At 44.6% G+C, this 14,857-nt stretch overlaps 3 protein-coding genes across 3 annotated transcripts; all 3 read left to right on the forward strand.

Moving 5' to 3' along the window:
• The first annotated feature begins 264 nt into the window (after positions 1–264).
• On the forward strand, positions 265–4,612 carry LOC124707669 (sorting nexin 2B-like). The gene is made up of 5 exons (XM_047239331.1): positions 265–1,164; positions 2,713–2,922; positions 3,029–3,289; positions 4,090–4,176; positions 4,310–4,612. Exons 1-5 carry the CDS (start codon positions 265–267, stop codon positions 4,388–4,390), a joined length of 1,539 nt encoding a protein of 512 aa, XP_047095287.1. The 3' UTR covers positions 4,391–4,612.
• Positions 4,613–5,021: 409 nt separating this feature from the next.
• On the forward strand, positions 5,022–10,966 carry LOC124648722 (protein RETICULATA-RELATED 5, chloroplastic-like). The gene is made up of 7 exons (XM_047188436.1): positions 5,022–5,599; positions 6,359–6,488; positions 6,922–7,452; positions 7,586–7,693; positions 7,890–8,435; positions 9,898–10,020; positions 10,454–10,966. Exons 1-7 carry the CDS (start codon positions 5,022–5,024, stop codon positions 10,637–10,639), a joined length of 2,202 nt encoding a protein of 733 aa, XP_047044392.1. The 3' UTR covers positions 10,640–10,966.
• A 517-nt stretch (positions 10,967–11,483) lies between these two features.
• On the forward strand, positions 11,484–14,144 carry LOC124650478 (aldose reductase). The gene is made up of 9 exons (XM_047189998.1): positions 11,484–11,690; positions 11,935–11,985; positions 12,067–12,140; positions 12,258–12,345; positions 12,771–12,977; positions 13,056–13,127; positions 13,241–13,300; positions 13,383–13,559; positions 14,024–14,144. Exons 1-9 carry the CDS (start codon positions 11,550–11,552, stop codon positions 14,111–14,113), a joined length of 960 nt encoding a protein of 319 aa, XP_047045954.1. The 5' UTR covers positions 11,484–11,549; the 3' UTR covers positions 14,114–14,144.
• Positions 14,145–14,857: the final 713 nt, after the last annotated feature.

The raw sequence follows: 14,857 nt of genomic DNA on the forward strand, positions 1-14,857 counted from the left end.
ACGTCGATAAACGGTCCTGGTTGGTTGTTCATATCCCGGCCCCACTTGGCATTGACTGCTCAGTCCCCCGCCTCTTCGAGATTCGCCGGGCTGCCCCCTCCCTTACGCATACCCGCGGCGGAACACGCCACGCCACCACCCAGCCCCGGATTCCGGCCTGCTTCCGCTCCTCGGCTGCCCCGATCGGTTCCTGTCTTCCTTGCTCTCAGATCTCCCCATCTTGGCGTCTAAATCCTCCCAAACCCCACCCGCCCGCCTCCCACCATGATGGCCGCCGAGCCCTCGCCGCCGGCCGCCTCCGTCTCCGCCGCCGCGGACGACCTCGAGACGCTCGCCCTCGACTCCGCCTCCTCCTCGCCCTCCACCGACCCGCTCCTCCGCCCGCCCTCCTCCTCCAACGGCGCCGCCAACCACCACCAGCCCTTCGTCATCGACGACTTCCTCGATTCCGACGATTCCGACGACAACGCCCCCCCGCCGCCGCCCCCCAGCTCACGCGCCCCATCCGCCACCTCCACCGAAGCCTCCCCCGAGTACGCCCTGATCACCGTCTCCGACCCGAAGAAGCACGCGGAGCCCGTCGCGGGGGCCGCCGGCGTGATCCCGGGCTCCGGGAGCTACTTCTCCTACCTCGTCACCACCCGCCTCGCCAGCACCTCTGACGCCGCCAGCGAGTTCCGCGTGCGCCGCCGCTTCCGCGACGTGGTGGCCCTCGCGGACCGCCTGGCCGCGGCCCACCGCGGCGTCTTCGTGCCGGCCCGGCCCGACAAGAGCCTCGTGGAGGGGCAGGTCATGCAGCGCCACGACTTCGTCATCCAGCGCTGCACCGCGCTGCAGCGCTACCTGCGCCGCCTCGCCGCGCACCCCGCCGTCGCCGGCAGCCCCGACCTCCGCGCCTTCCTCACCGAGCCCGGCGCCGCCCCCGCCTTCCAGCGCGAGGCGCCGCGGTACTGGGCCACCACGGTGAACGCCGCGATTCAGCAGGTCCCGGCGAAGGCCGGGAGGGACCTGTTTGGGATGTTCAAGGATTTGAAGCAGACCGTCGTGAATGGGCTGGTCGCGACGAAGCCGCCGCCGGTGGAGGAGGAGACTGATGCGGAGTTCCTGTCGCACAAGTCCAGGCTCCAGGACTTGCAGCAGCAGCTCACCACAACTTCTCAGCAGGTACAGAGCACTGCCATTTGCTTGCCTCTCTGATGGAGCATCAGTGTCGTCAGTGTATAAATACAATTTGCGATATATGTTCGGTCGTATACCAAAGCTAAAAAGTAGATTATAACCAGCATCATGTAACTTAACTATAAGTAACAGCGATCTCGTAGGAATCTGTTGCATACTGAATCACATAGGGGAGATCTAAGTACGGAACCACGTACCACCACCACAGATAGGAGTACAACACCCAAGGATTACGAGTCAAGCGTAGTCACTGGGGCACCGTCTCAGACTAGTCGCAGCGTCTAGTGCTCGCCTACTTTTAACATTATCGCAGGGACTATCTTTTCAATTTGTTCGTGTCGGTTACAATCCTTGGATATTTTTTAACATTATCGGCATTTCATAGTTTTAGTAGGCTTTACCAACATATGTAGTCATAGCAGAAAATTCTGACACTGATTCATGCGAGTTCCTGTGATCTGTTGTTGATAACTTCTGATCTCAGTTCGTCCGGTTCATCTTTAAATATCTAATAATGTATCTGTGTAGAGAAGGCTACACTCTTTCGGTCCTTCTTTTTGTGAGTTATGTCAGCTCCCGCCTTCACTTACTTTGAGAGGAACCAGCTGCAGCCAACAGACATGAACACACTTCCATCAACCAAACGAAATTCCTATGTGGACCATTTTACCTTCATTTTTCTAATGGATAATTAGGTTACTTTAAACCCCATTTTTTTAGGTTACTTTAGTCTAGTCTAATGGTATTTATCTAATTCTTCGTGGTTTGCAAAAGGATGATGATTAAGTTTTGTTTTCTGTGGAGTTGACAAATTGGCCTATCAGAAGGAGCATTACTAGACCGCCCTTTCCTCCGACCTGGTCAAGGTCTCTCAGTTCACTTTTTGGACTACATAATTTATGTATGTTTATAAGAGTATTGGAATATAAATGTATGCTGTTGGTACTTCGTATCGATGACTTATATTGCGTGTCCACAACAACAAACAATGTTCCATGTATCGTAGTTTACCTTTGCATTGCCATGTGCTGGGCTCAAAGCCTGCTTCCACTTTTTTTTTTCCGAGGGAATGGTCTGTTTGGGTTTCTGTTCAACTCGCTGGGCCACTTGAAAACTGGCCTGTTTAGACCTAATTTTGTTAGTAAAACATAGTAAGAATCCAATGGGCTGGACTAGCCTGGCCTGGCTGCGCTGTTGAGACTGGTTTTACAGTCTGGCCACCTGTTGAGCTGGGTCTGGCAACTATTATCAAAACAGTAGTAACATACGGTATTACGGTGTTCACCTTATGCCTGTGAAATTTATGATGTCTAGTAGATAGCATGACATATTGCATGGTCGCCTCTGAATAGATATTTTACATAAGAACTTAGGTATAGAAATGCACTATGTTCGACCTTCGGCACTTCCTTTTTATTATCTGTTGAACAAGTCTCGGAATTTCCGCGGTCACCATTTAAGTGAAACTATTCAAGTTGGTCCACAAAAGTACTATTATCATCTATTCATCTTCTAATTTTACAATTTATGTAGGCAGAATCACTTGTTAAAGCTCAGGATGATCTTCGAACAACTACAGCTCATTTGGGAATGACATTGCTTAAGCTGGCAAAGTTTGAAAGGGAGCAGGCAACATGTATTTCCCAGAAAAGACGAGCTGTTTATATCCACAATTTTGCAAATTCTGTTGTCAAGTTCAGCAGATCTCACGCAAAATTAAATTCTGAAATTGTACATCACCTGGTATGTGCATATACCACAAACTTAAAGGGACATGACCGCATGAGTAGCATATTTTGAATTTTCTTATGCATTTCATTATAACGGTGAATTATTTATGACTTTGCAGGATAGTATCCATGATTACTTGGAGATGATGATATCTGTTCATCATGCATTTACTGATCGTTCAAACGCTTTACAACATGTGCAAAGTCTGTCCGCAGATCTATTTTTCTTGCACACCAGGGCAGGAAGACTTGAATCTGTATCATCAAGAGGTATTGGGCAGGAATGGACCCGGTATCAGAAGATAGAGGGATTAAAAGAAACAATAAGCGCAACAGAAGAAGCGAAAAACAACGCTCTTAGAGAATATGAAAGTATCAAGGTAATTGCCAAAAAATGTGAAGTGATTTTTTTCTTTTGGGATTGCTTATTAATGGAAATCAGCTCAAGGTTATAGTTTTTAATTACTCAAACTGCATTTCCTCAAGGTACATGCGCATAATTATGCAAAAAAGTTTATTTTCTTGAGAGAGTTTTGAATAGTACTCCCTCGGGTCCTTTTTAATTGACTCGAATTTAGTACAAAGTTATACTAAATCTGAGTCAATTAGCTAAAACAATATTTTAACCATGGATGTTTTCATAGTCATTCTTCTTGATGCTCCTCTTTATCATAGCATAGCTACAGCTGGGGATAATGCAAAGCAGAGACGAGTTTTAGCTAGTGAAATTATCCATGCTAATCCATATGTAATGTGTTTGTTGAGTTCTAGAAGCAACCCTTTAGAGCTTCCCAAAAAATTAAATGGCTATTAAGGGATGTTAAGTATGAATACTAGGTTTTGTATGATAATGTATTAGTACTTCACTTCAAGAGACCCTAGAGGGTGGTCTTTGTCTTTGTGTGTTTGCTAAGATTCTGGTAATGGAGCATATATGCTTCTTTTTTTGGAGTATCAACATGTAGTTTTGGGGCCGGCAAACCATGCTACGAACTTTAGGATCATTTTTGAGTCAGAAAACGTCTGCAGGCTGATTTCGTTAGTGGAGCTGGCACATCGATTTGAACTTTGGGAACTTTGGGAACGCTAGTAGTGTTTGTTACTGAACTTTGAAACCATGCTGTATCCGAAAGAATTCTGTTTTGTCTTGCCCTTATTAACTTCTTGTATTATAATGCAGGAAAACAACATGATTGAAATTAAAAGGTTTGACAATGATAGGCGCAGGGATCTTATCGAGATGCTGAAAGGATTTGTTGTAAACCAGGTATGAAAGGAGCAGGAAATTCATCTCAGAAACTGCAATATATAGTTGCTGATGGACAGAAGAAAACATAAGAGATGTAGCAGCATTGGTTTAACGAAAACTAATTATTATCTTCTTATGTACTTACTCGCAGGTTTCGTATTCGGACCATTTTGCCACTATGTGGGGAAAGGTAGCAGAGGAAACTAAAGTATTTGCAAACAGGAGCAACTGATGCTGCTCTGATTTTAACTGATGCAGCCATTCAGACATGCGGCGGCTCTGTGTACAGTGATAGCATAGCAGTGGATTTTGATCGACCTATGTTGCTCCGATTTTAACACCGACACAACCTTTCTTGTTCTCAACAGTTTTGCGACCCTGGTTTCATTGTAATGACAACTGAGTTCTGTACAATTGCGTGAAATTTAATTGCGGCGAGTGGTACACCAACTAATCTGCTTTCCATGCTTTTGCTGACTGTGCTGGCTGACGAGCTAGTGGCTGGTGTCTGCTTATCCACACAGGCTTCCCATAACACAGTTGTCCACTTATGCCATAAGTTGAATCTTGCCTCTGGATCGGATCGCAGGAATTAGTAGCGTGTTGTTATCTGCACCTTGCTCCCCTCGTCGGCTCGTCCTCTTGTCCAGTAGGAATCTTATCGATGTGGATGCCTAAGCTGCGTGATGTGGTCTCCTGTTCAACCTCTGAAGTTTTGCTTCTTTTTGAAATTCTTCGGTCGGAAAATATAAGCGAGTTTATCCATCACACAAAAATAAGCGAGGATCTCAAAATTGTGCAGAGCCAGAGATCGCTGCTCTGCTACCACGAAGGAGAAGCACAGCCGCAGCTCGGCCCCGAGCATGTCACGAAACGCCGCCCCCTTCAAACCGCTCCTCCCGTCTCCGAGCTCCCGCCTCCGCGCCAAGCCGCTGAGCTCCGGCGCCCCCTCCTCTCCCTTTCCCCGCCGCAGCGTAGTCGCCTCCGCCTCCTCCCGCCGCGACTTCCTCCTCCTCGTCCCCTCACTCGCCGCCGCCTCGGCCATCCTCCGCCCGCTCCCCGCCGCCGCCGCCGATGAAGTGGCGTCCCCACCACCTCCTCCCGCCGATCCTCCGACCCCCACCCCGCCGCCTCCCCCACCGGAGCCGAAGCAGCCCGAGGAGTCGCCCATGTCGAGGGTGTACGACGCGACCGTCATCGGGGAGCCGCAGGCGGTGGGGAAGGAGGCCAGGCCCCGGGTGTGGGACAAGCTGGCGGCCGCGAAGGTCGTGTACCTCGGCGAGGCCGAGCTCGTGCCCGACCCCGACGACCGCGTGCTCCAGCTCGAGATCGTCAAGAAGCTCGCGAGCCGCTGCAAGGAGGCCCAGAGGGGCCTCGCCCTCGCGCTCGAGGCCTTCCCCTGCGACCTCCAGCAGCAACTCGACCAGTTCATGACCGGAAGGTGCGCTGCTCTTATGCTCTAGTACCTTTTTTTCAGTTAAGCTATCCAAACAAAAAGGAGGGAGAAATTTAGCTCTGTTGACATTGCGTTCATGTCATGTTTCATTGGCATATCGTTGTCTGAGGACAGGAGATGGGTGTGGGTAGAAATGAACTCTGATCACTCTATTTTCCATCACCATTTAGGAACATAATGTCATATGTGCGATTAACAAGAGATTGTGCCCGAACAACAGTGTCACCTGGAACCATCACAGTCATATGGCATTATGGATGGTTCAGATCGGTTTGGGTAACAGATTGAGCTTGGGATTAACTTCGAGTGCTGATTAGTGATGTGGGGCTGTGGACATGTCTGCACCTTTCTTCTTTGTTGTAAGGCGTGCAACCCTTCTACAGCGCTACGCTATTTCCATTTCGTTGTTTTCGTTCACAAAGTTCATTTCATCAGATGAAATACACTTGGTTTCCAGACTTCCAGTTAGTAGACGGATAAGATGAGCATCTTTTGCTCGTTGATGCCCAACCGTTATTGTAAAAAACAATGCAACTTCTGGGGCTACATCTCTGCTTCTAATTAATAGAATAGGAATCCTATCACAATCTAAGCCAGAGGATTTTAATGCACATGGACTTTACTGAAGTCCTAACATTGAATTCATCTTCCAGAAAATAAGTTCATTGCCTACAAATGAAAATGCATTCTTGAGTAAGGCTTAAGTTCATTTTTATAACACTTGCAAGCTTATGCTTTATGTAGGATTGATGGCAGCACCTTAAAGCTGTACACGTTGCACTGGCCAGCAGAGCGCTGGCAGGAGTATGAACCTCTTCTAAATTTCTGTCGCGATAATGGAATTAAGCTTGTTGCTTGTGGAACCCCACTGCAGGTGATTGGGATATTCCTGTTTAGCGTCGATACAATAGCACAATTTTTTTTACAGATTTGTTTAGTAACTCCATGCTGCAACACCTATCCAAGTCTTAATATTTTACACCTGCAAACTTTTTCCTTAATGCATACGCGTGAATATACATTCCATGCTATATATTTTAAATCTTGTGCCACATCCCATGAAACAGTCTCTCCGCATAACCTCTTAGCAGGCATGTCACTATCGAGGTGCCAGGCAATTTGGCGTAAAGTAAATTGTATGGTCCTGTTATGGAAAACCATGATGTACGATTTTCTATATACTGTTGTGGTGTACATTCTGTTTAACCTACGACTTTCTTTTCTATATTTTTTATGTTATGAATTGATATGCTTCCAAGTTCCATCCTAGTCCACCATAAATAATTTAAATTATCTTTACTGAGTAGGTGAAAAGAACTGTCCAAGCGGAGGGGATTAGTGGTCTTTCAAAAGCAGAAAGAAAGGCGTATGCTCCTCCAGCAGGCTCTGGCTTCATTTCTGGTTTTACATCTATCTCGGGTCGGTCATTGATAGACAAGATTACATCAACTCGCGACTCTTCTTTTGGTCCGGACTCATATTTATCAGCACAGGCAAGAGTAGTTGATGACTATACCATGTCTCAGATAATTGTGAAAGAACTTAAAGACAGAGGTCCTTCAGGGATGCTAATTGTTGTGACGGGCGCCAGTCATCTTATATATGGGCCACGAGGAATTGGTGTACCTGCCAGAATATCTAAAAAGATAGCAAAGAAAGAACAAGTTGTGGTACTTCTTGATCCTGAAAGACAAAGTATAAGGAGGGAAGGTGAAATTCCAGTTGCGGATTTCTTATGGTATTCAGCAGCTAAACCTTGCAGTAGAAACTGCTTTGACCGTGCTGAAATTGCTAGAGTTATGAATGCTGCTGGCAGGAGGCCGGAAGCTTTACCTCAGGTATTTGTTGAAACTAGCCATGGCCAGAGCTGTATTAGTTAAAGCTTTTCTATAGCCAAAACGTTTTGATGTTATGGAAGCATCATATTTTATATCAGCTGGATAATGCTACTCTTTTACTGAACTATTGCAGGATCTTCAGAAAGGCTTAGATCTTGGAGTTGTTTCTCCTGAGATATTGCAGAACTTCTTTGACCTCGAGAAATACCCCGTTATGACTGAATTGATTCACCGATTCCAAGTAAAGAAACTATGCCATTAATTTCGTTTTGCTCCTTAGCCCTTTCCATCTATCTTGTTAGTTTATGTTATTTCTGGTAATACATCATTGAAGCACATGCATTATCGATTTAGAAACATAATAACTGCTGTAAGCTATTCATAGATAAATACGAATCCCTTATTACAAAATTCATTAAGTCAGTCAACTTCTGCAGGGCTTCCGGGAAAGATTGCTGGCAGACCCCAAATTCCTTCAAAGACTAGCCATTGAAGAGGCTATATCAATTACAACCACTCTGTTAGCACAGTACGAAAGACGGAAAGGGCGATTTTTTGAAGAAATTGACTATGTCATCACTGATACTGTCAGAGGCTCTGTTGTCGATTTCTTTACAGTGTGGCTTCCTGCTCCAACTATTTCAGTGCTTTCTTATACTGATAATGACTCTGGTCAGAGCTTGGACTTTGTCAAAGGCCTTTTGGGATCATTGCCAGATAATGCGTTCCAGAAGAATGCCTTTGGTCAGAATTGGAATACGAACCAGAGGGTTGCAGCAGTAATAATCGGTGGTCTAAAACTTGCTGGTGTCGGGTTTGTTTCTAGTGTTGGGGCTGGAGTTTCCTCAGATCTCCTGTATGCTGTTCGAGGAGTTCTGAAACCTTCAGTGAGTGCGCAAGCAGGGCGAAAGAGAGCTCCTATTTTGAAGTCAGCAGCTGTTTATGGTGGCTTTCTTGGAACATCAGCAAATTTACGGTATCAGGTAAATTGTTTGATGAGCTTAATTTCTGACAGTTGAAAGGCCTAGGTTATGATTACTTATGAAAGTATGAAATCTGTACTTTAGATCTGCTCTTTCTACCAGAGTGGCACCCGAAGTCTCTAACTAACCATCATGAACCCTGACTCACTGTTTAAATGTACTGCTTGTAAATAACCTTCTCTGCGTTTAAGTCTCAGTTCAACGGAAATTGAAACATCTTGTTTATTTGTAACCATGCTCCAGAATGTGGTAATAACACCTTATATCTTAGTATGTTGGTAATGTTTGCGGAAATTCACTTTTGATCTCAGCTGCATATGCTCCCTTTACCAAAGACACATTTCACAACGTGAAAAAAATTCCGAAAAAATATTTCACGTGTACACATTCTATGTGCGCACGTAAAAAAACCTGACACTTTTTGTGCTATGTGTAAAAAAGACAAAAAAGTGTCTCGTGCAAACCCTTATTTTAGCACCGAAATTTGTTTTTTTATTTTTAAAAATGAACCAACAGGGGAGGAACCCTGTTGTTGTAAGTTATTAAGATAGAAGTGAGTCTCGAACTCAGGCTGTCTAGCACACCATCACATGTGCTAGCCAGTAAGCCCCTGAACCATCCTCAACCAAACAGAAGAGTCCCCAACCCCGAGTTGGCTCCTCTTCTCAATAATAAAGAGGAGATACAACACCCTAACACCGGGAGCTCGTATGAGAGTTGGTTTAACTGCCCTAACTATGGCAGAATATTTCCCAATTCTTGACTGAACGGGCCCTCCCTCTCTATCTATCCAAGAGATGGAAGGGCAGAGCTTTTTTTTTTTTTTGGTTTTTTCATCTTTTCATCAAAGAGTTGAACAATGAAGATAGATGGCAAGTGCCTGATCGGTTTGATCAGTCCGTGTAGGAACAAGGTTCAAATCTTGACTTTCCATATATTGGAAAGAGATAGACTATAAATGACATCTCCTATTCTATAAGGATCATCTAGAAAGCAGAGAGTTCCAGGTCAAAAAAAAGAAAGCAGAGTTTTGGTTCCATTCAAATAGAAAAGCTGGCATAGATTTTATCTCTTTTACATAGGCCACACACATAAAGTCGGTTTTTTGTGAAATGACTTGGTCGGCACATAGGTTGTGAAGATGTCCACTCGACATATATTTTTGGATTGACATTTCAAAATGCGTGTAAAATACATTTTAAATAAAGGGAGCATATGCACCGTAGAGCCAAAACGCTGCTCTCGTTTGTTTGTCTGTATATAAAATAGTCCTAAACCAAGCTTTACTGCCTTACGAGTGGGTTCTAATAAAAATTTATCCCATTGCTAGCTTGTTAAAGTGATTTTCCTGTCACATACTTATCTGTACTAGGAGACCATATCTACTAAATCAAAAAAATGCAGTGTGTCTATTACTTCAGTTCTAGAGCAATTTATCTATATTTTTATATTTATGTTGAAGATCATTGCTGGCTTATTGGAGCATCGGCTAGGAGAGAGCTTGGCAACTCGCTATAATCAGCCACTTCTTGCTGGTCTCTTGTCGTTTGTTGCAAGGACGGTTAACTCATACTTGGGAACTCAGGTTGGTCACTTCTTCATCTTTCTAGTTGCTAGTAGCATATTGCACTCTTAAACTGTTTACACTAAACAAACAGAACACTCGCAAGTTCGCGCAAAGCAACATAATTTTCATAAAGAAACACTGGAGAAGAGTAATGTCCATTTAAATTTCCATCCATATTTTGTTTCATAGTGCTTGCTAGCTCGGCACTCATACGAGACAAATTATGATGTAACGAGGATTAATCATCCTTTCACTATTTGTTAGTTCTCTCTATTAGTTTATGCATTTTCTGAACTTCCTTAATATTTGTATAGTGCTTATATCCTATCTTAGGAAGTAATCTACATCGGTTTTGATCTTTCAAGCAAACACAATAATAATAAAGATCCCTAACCCTAACACATATTGGTACCTCTGCCTTTCTCCATACTAACTATTCAGTTTTCTGCAGCAATGGGTTGATCTGGCTCGGTACACAGGGCTACAAAAGACCAAGGAACCGCTTCCTTCTGAAGAGGTTCCCACACCACCTGAAACATCCCAGCTAGAAGTGTCCCAGTTAGAGGGCGGTAGAACAGAAGTACAAAATTCGGATGACAGGAGCAATATTGACCAATCGAGTGATCTGACCAAGTGATTTGGTCACTTTGCGGCGCCTTCAAAGTCCATAACCAGATAGGATCAAGACAATGTTGAGCCTCACTCCTGAATCAAAAAGGAGTGGAATTTTGTATTGGGGAGAAAACAGAAATTACTACATTTTCAAGTATAGTCAATTTAGCCTACCCAATTTGCTTGGAACAAAAGGCTGTGATGTTGTTGTTGACGTTGTTGTCAGCTAATAGTCATTTCTCTAGAGTAAATATAAATATACTGTTGTAATCTGTACTCTGTACATATTCAAGGAGGACACCATCAGTATCTAGTGGATTCGCAGCAGCAAGGGCTGTCAGTTGTAACTTAACCATGCTGTAAATCCAGATTTAGTTTGAAAGAACATATTCATGGAGGACACCATCAGTATCTAGTGGATTCGCAGCAGCAAGGGATGTCAGTTGTAACTTAACCATGCCGTAAATTCATATTTAGTTTGAAAGAACGTTGGGTTGATGATACAGTAGAAAGTTTGGAAGGTCTGACCTGTTGCAGCCAAACCTTTCTGCTTGCTATATAAGGCCAGATTTGCCAGAGTCTAATCAAGCTTTCCTCGTCACCGTCCAGAGAAATAAGGTAGGTAAGCATGCTCATTTCTGGTACCATCGGTTAACTGATAACTTTTGTTGTGTTGCTGGACACCTGTGGGTTCTGGCAAGTTCTTCCAGTGCAATCCGTGCTCCGTGCACCGTTGCATGGGACACAGATGTTCTTTAGGTGGAGATCTCTCGCCATCTGTCCATGGATAAAGATGTACGTGGCATCTCTTCCTAGAAGTTCCTCCCTATATATTGAAGTGCGAAGCCACATCTCCTCCGTGGAATAAACAAGTTGCCCAAGAAGACAAGAAAGGAGAGACACCAGTCAGAAGAGAGGTTTAGAGTGACAAGATCATGGCGAGTGCAAAGGCAATGGGGCAGGCAGAGAGAGATCACTTTGTTCTCAAGAGCGGGCATGCTATGCCGGCCGTTGGATTAGGCACTTGGAGAGCCGGCTCAGATACTGCTCACTCCGTTCAAACAGCCATCACTGAGGTAACATCAACATGCCATTATCCTGGTCTGTTTTGGGGAAGTATTATTGTTCAGTGACTCCGTGCTCTTGGGGCAGTGTCTGAATTCAGAAAAGTCATGATATCGTGCTACTATTGGACCAAGAAGCTGCAACGTGTTAGGAAATTTTTGTTCATGGTTACTGCAGCTTCTTGGTCTAGACATGTGGGCACAGTTACAGAAACCGGTAGAACTCTGTAATAATCTGAATATATGGTTACTGCAGGCTGGATACAGGCATGTCGACACAGCTGCTCAATATGGCATAGAAAAGGAGGTATATACATTAAAGGGATACTCTGTTTCTGTACTAGGCTAGCGGTTAAACATGTCTTTAAACACCCTATGTTGATTTCAGGTCGGCAAAGGGCTTAAGGCTGCAATGCAAAATGGAATCGACAGGAAAGATTTGTTCGTGACGTCAAAACTATGGTACTTGTGTGCACAACCATAGATTGTCCTTTGATGTAAAAACAGTAAAATTAATTGTCAGTAACATAATAGTGTGTTTATAATATGTGACTTTTGATCAATATTTGTCTGCTCTAGGTGCACAAACTTGACTCCTGAGAGGGTGCGACCAGCATTGGAGAACACACTCAAGGATTTACAGTTGGATTATATTGATCTTTACCTTGTAAGAAATCACAACTAATGCCTTATTTTGTCTTCCCGCAAAAAAAAATCCTTATTTTGTTTGCAACTTACCGTGATTAGTGCTTATGTCTGGTATGTGTTATCTTATAATATTACCTCTGTCGAAAGTTTTGTCTAAATTTAGATGCATCTAGACTAAAGATACATGACATCCTTTTATAGACTGAGGGAGTACTTTTAAGTTTTTCTTAGAGCCCACTACACATGCACCCCAAATGCATGCTTGTCCATTACACATGCCAGAAATAGTTTGTAAAGTAGCGCGGTTTTGCACTTCCCCGATGAACATATATGTACTCCTATTAAATACTTCATACGGTGTGCCTTCTTTAAAAATACTTCACAGATGCATTTTTATACAGAATCTGCTTATAGCGAAAACTCTTGTTGACCTAATGGATGCAGATCCATTGGCCGTTCCGACTGAAAGATGGGGCACACCAGCCTCCGGAAGCTGGGGAAGTGTTAGAATTCGACATGGAGGGAGTATGGAAGGAAATGGAAAACCTTGTGAAAGATGGACTAGTTAAGAACATCGGTGTCTGCAATTACACGGTGACCAAGCTGGACCGGCTGCTACGATGTGCAAAAATTGCACCGGCAGTATGCCAGGTTGTGAACTCTCAAACTTGATGAGTAGTCCAAATATCGGAATTATTTTTCTGATCCTTTATTCGCTTAACTTGGCAGATGGAAATGCACCCTGGCTGGAAGAACGATAAGATTTTTGAGGCATGCAAGAAGCGTGGAATCCATGTTACTGTAAGTTATTTCTTCTGAAAAATGGAAATGATAATGTGACAACTCTGATGTTATACCTAAGCAGCTTTTTTCATTTCGGAAACAAAAGCGATTAATGGTATTCTTGTTTGCAGGCCTACTCTCCATTGGGTTCTTCAGAAAAGAACCTTGCTCATGACCCTGTTGTTGAAAAGGTATGTATATTCAGAAGTCATTTTTTGTTCAGTTCAAGCTATTCAAATAATGTATAGCTTAATTCAACTATTGAAACTGCAGGTAGCCAACAAACTAAACAAGACCCCAGGGCAGGTGCTCATCATGTGGGCTCTGCAGAGGGGAACGAGTGTTATCCCGAAATCAAGTAAAGATGAGAGGATCAAGGAGAATATCCAGGTGTTTGGATGGGAGATCCCCGAGGAAGACTTCCAGGTCTTGTGCGGCATCAAAGATGAGGTGAGTGAGGCTGGTACATTCCGACGTTGCGCATTTACTTTCTGTCTAAGATTGACATTATTTGAAAATGTTTGAGCCATCGGTAGAGGAGAGCAGAAGACACTTGATGCGCCTACCCACCCGAACGTGAAACGAGATCTATGTTCCCTAGAAATCTGTAACACTAAATATGGTAATGCAAAGCAGTAGGCCGGATGCAGAGGCCGCAGTTGGCCCATCAGCTAGTTTATGTGCTGCATACTATGTTTAGTTAGTCGTTTCTTCAGGGTATCCTGCAGGCGGAAGCCAGCTCACGCGTGAAAAACAATGTGGTGTTCAGATAGAGCATCACTCGATCTGCTTAGTGTCGTCAGTTCTGAGGCCTACTGCACTATGGAAAAACTACACAAACCCTGTCAAGTTAGCAGTAAGTATACGTTCCAGTCTGATGTAATAATAACGTTGAATGATACCTGGTTCTGCAGAAGCGTGTCCTGACCGGAGAGGAGCTGTTCGTGAACAAGACCCACGGGCCGTACAAGAGTGCATCGGAGGTCTGGGATAACGAGAACTGAGTTTACGTGCTGCAGCCTGTGATGTTGAAGAGGTGGGCATGACTCGAATAATGGGTGCAGAAGAAGTGAGGACTGATGCAGGGATCTGCGGGCTCTCTATATGCAAGCTCTGTAAGCATCGTCGTGTACAATAAATAAAAACGGCGATAGGGTTTTCCCCTAGCTCTTCTCCTACTGTCCTACATGCTTCGTGTGGTTTTGTATTATTGCCTTGCACCGGCGACACACACTATGTGACTGTTGCTGTGACTTGAACCCACGTTCTGGCCATGCAAACCTGCTTAGATTCAGTTCTGCATTTGGTAAGATCGAAATGTGCTGTCTTTCCCACCAGCCATCATCCGGACCACCTGAAAAATGTCCAGAAATTGTGCTTAACTAAATGGAACACAGGTGCTAGTGGGCTAATGGAGATCCAGACAGCACGGACTGTACGGGCCGTATGCACGAGCACGGCTGTTCTTCCCTCAAATAAATCGTCTTCTGGTACGGATGAGAAATTTGTAATCGATGTCCACATGTCAAGCTCCGGTGGGTCCGACTGTAAGTGGCACAAGGTGGACTCACACACACACACGCAGGTCGTCAGGCCCAGGTCGCCCAAGCAGCGTGGTCCAAAGAGGAAGGTGTATAGTAGTAGGCTCGAGCCGAGATGAGAGATTGGATCTTGTGGGCAGCATGCCGAGGTGGTCGGTGGTGGCGCCGTGGTTGCCACAGACACGGCCGGCGATGCCTCCCAGCCCA

The sequence above is a fragment of the Lolium rigidum genome, chromosome 4, assembly GCF_022539505.1.
Source record: "Lolium rigidum isolate FL_2022 chromosome 4, APGP_CSIRO_Lrig_0.1, whole genome shotgun sequence".
Taxonomy (NCBI): domain Eukaryota; kingdom Viridiplantae; phylum Streptophyta; class Magnoliopsida; order Poales; family Poaceae; genus Lolium; species Lolium rigidum.

What these genes read in the sequence shown, in the direction of transcription:
- LOC124707669 (XM_047239331.1), top strand. Translation starts at nt 265, where the DNA reads ATGATGGCCGCCGAGCCCTCGCCGCCGGCCGCCTCCGTCTCCGCCGCC. An exon ending in TCACCACAACTTCTCAGCAG is followed by an intron (nt 1,165 to 2,712) that starts GTACAGAGCACT and finishes CAATTTATGTAG; the next exon opens with GCAGAATCACTTGTTAAAGC. An exon ending in CTGAAATTGTACATCACCTG is followed by an intron (nt 2,923 to 3,028) that starts GTATGTGCATAT and finishes ATGACTTTGCAG; the next exon opens with GATAGTATCCATGATTACTT.
- LOC124648722 (XM_047188436.1), top strand. Translation starts at nt 5,022, where the DNA reads ATGTCACGAAACGCCGCCCCCTTCAAACCGCTCCTCCCGTCTCCGAGC. An exon ending in GACCAGTTCATGACCGGAAG is followed by an intron (nt 5,600 to 6,358) that starts GTGCGCTGCTCT and finishes TGCTTTATGTAG; the next exon opens with GATTGATGGCAGCACCTTAA. An exon ending in AATTGATTCACCGATTCCAA is followed by an intron (nt 7,694 to 7,889) that starts GTAAAGAAACTA and finishes CAACTTCTGCAG; the next exon opens with GGCTTCCGGGAAAGATTGCT.
- LOC124650478 (XM_047189998.1), top strand. Translation starts at nt 11,550, where the DNA reads ATGGCGAGTGCAAAGGCAATGGGGCAGGCAGAGAGAGATCACTTTGTT. An exon ending in TTCAAACAGCCATCACTGAG is followed by an intron (nt 11,691 to 11,934) that starts GTAACATCAACA and finishes TGGTTACTGCAG; the next exon opens with GCTGGATACAGGCATGTCGA. An exon ending in ATGACCCTGTTGTTGAAAAG is followed by an intron (nt 13,301 to 13,382) that starts GTATGTATATTC and finishes TTGAAACTGCAG; the next exon opens with GTAGCCAACAAACTAAACAA.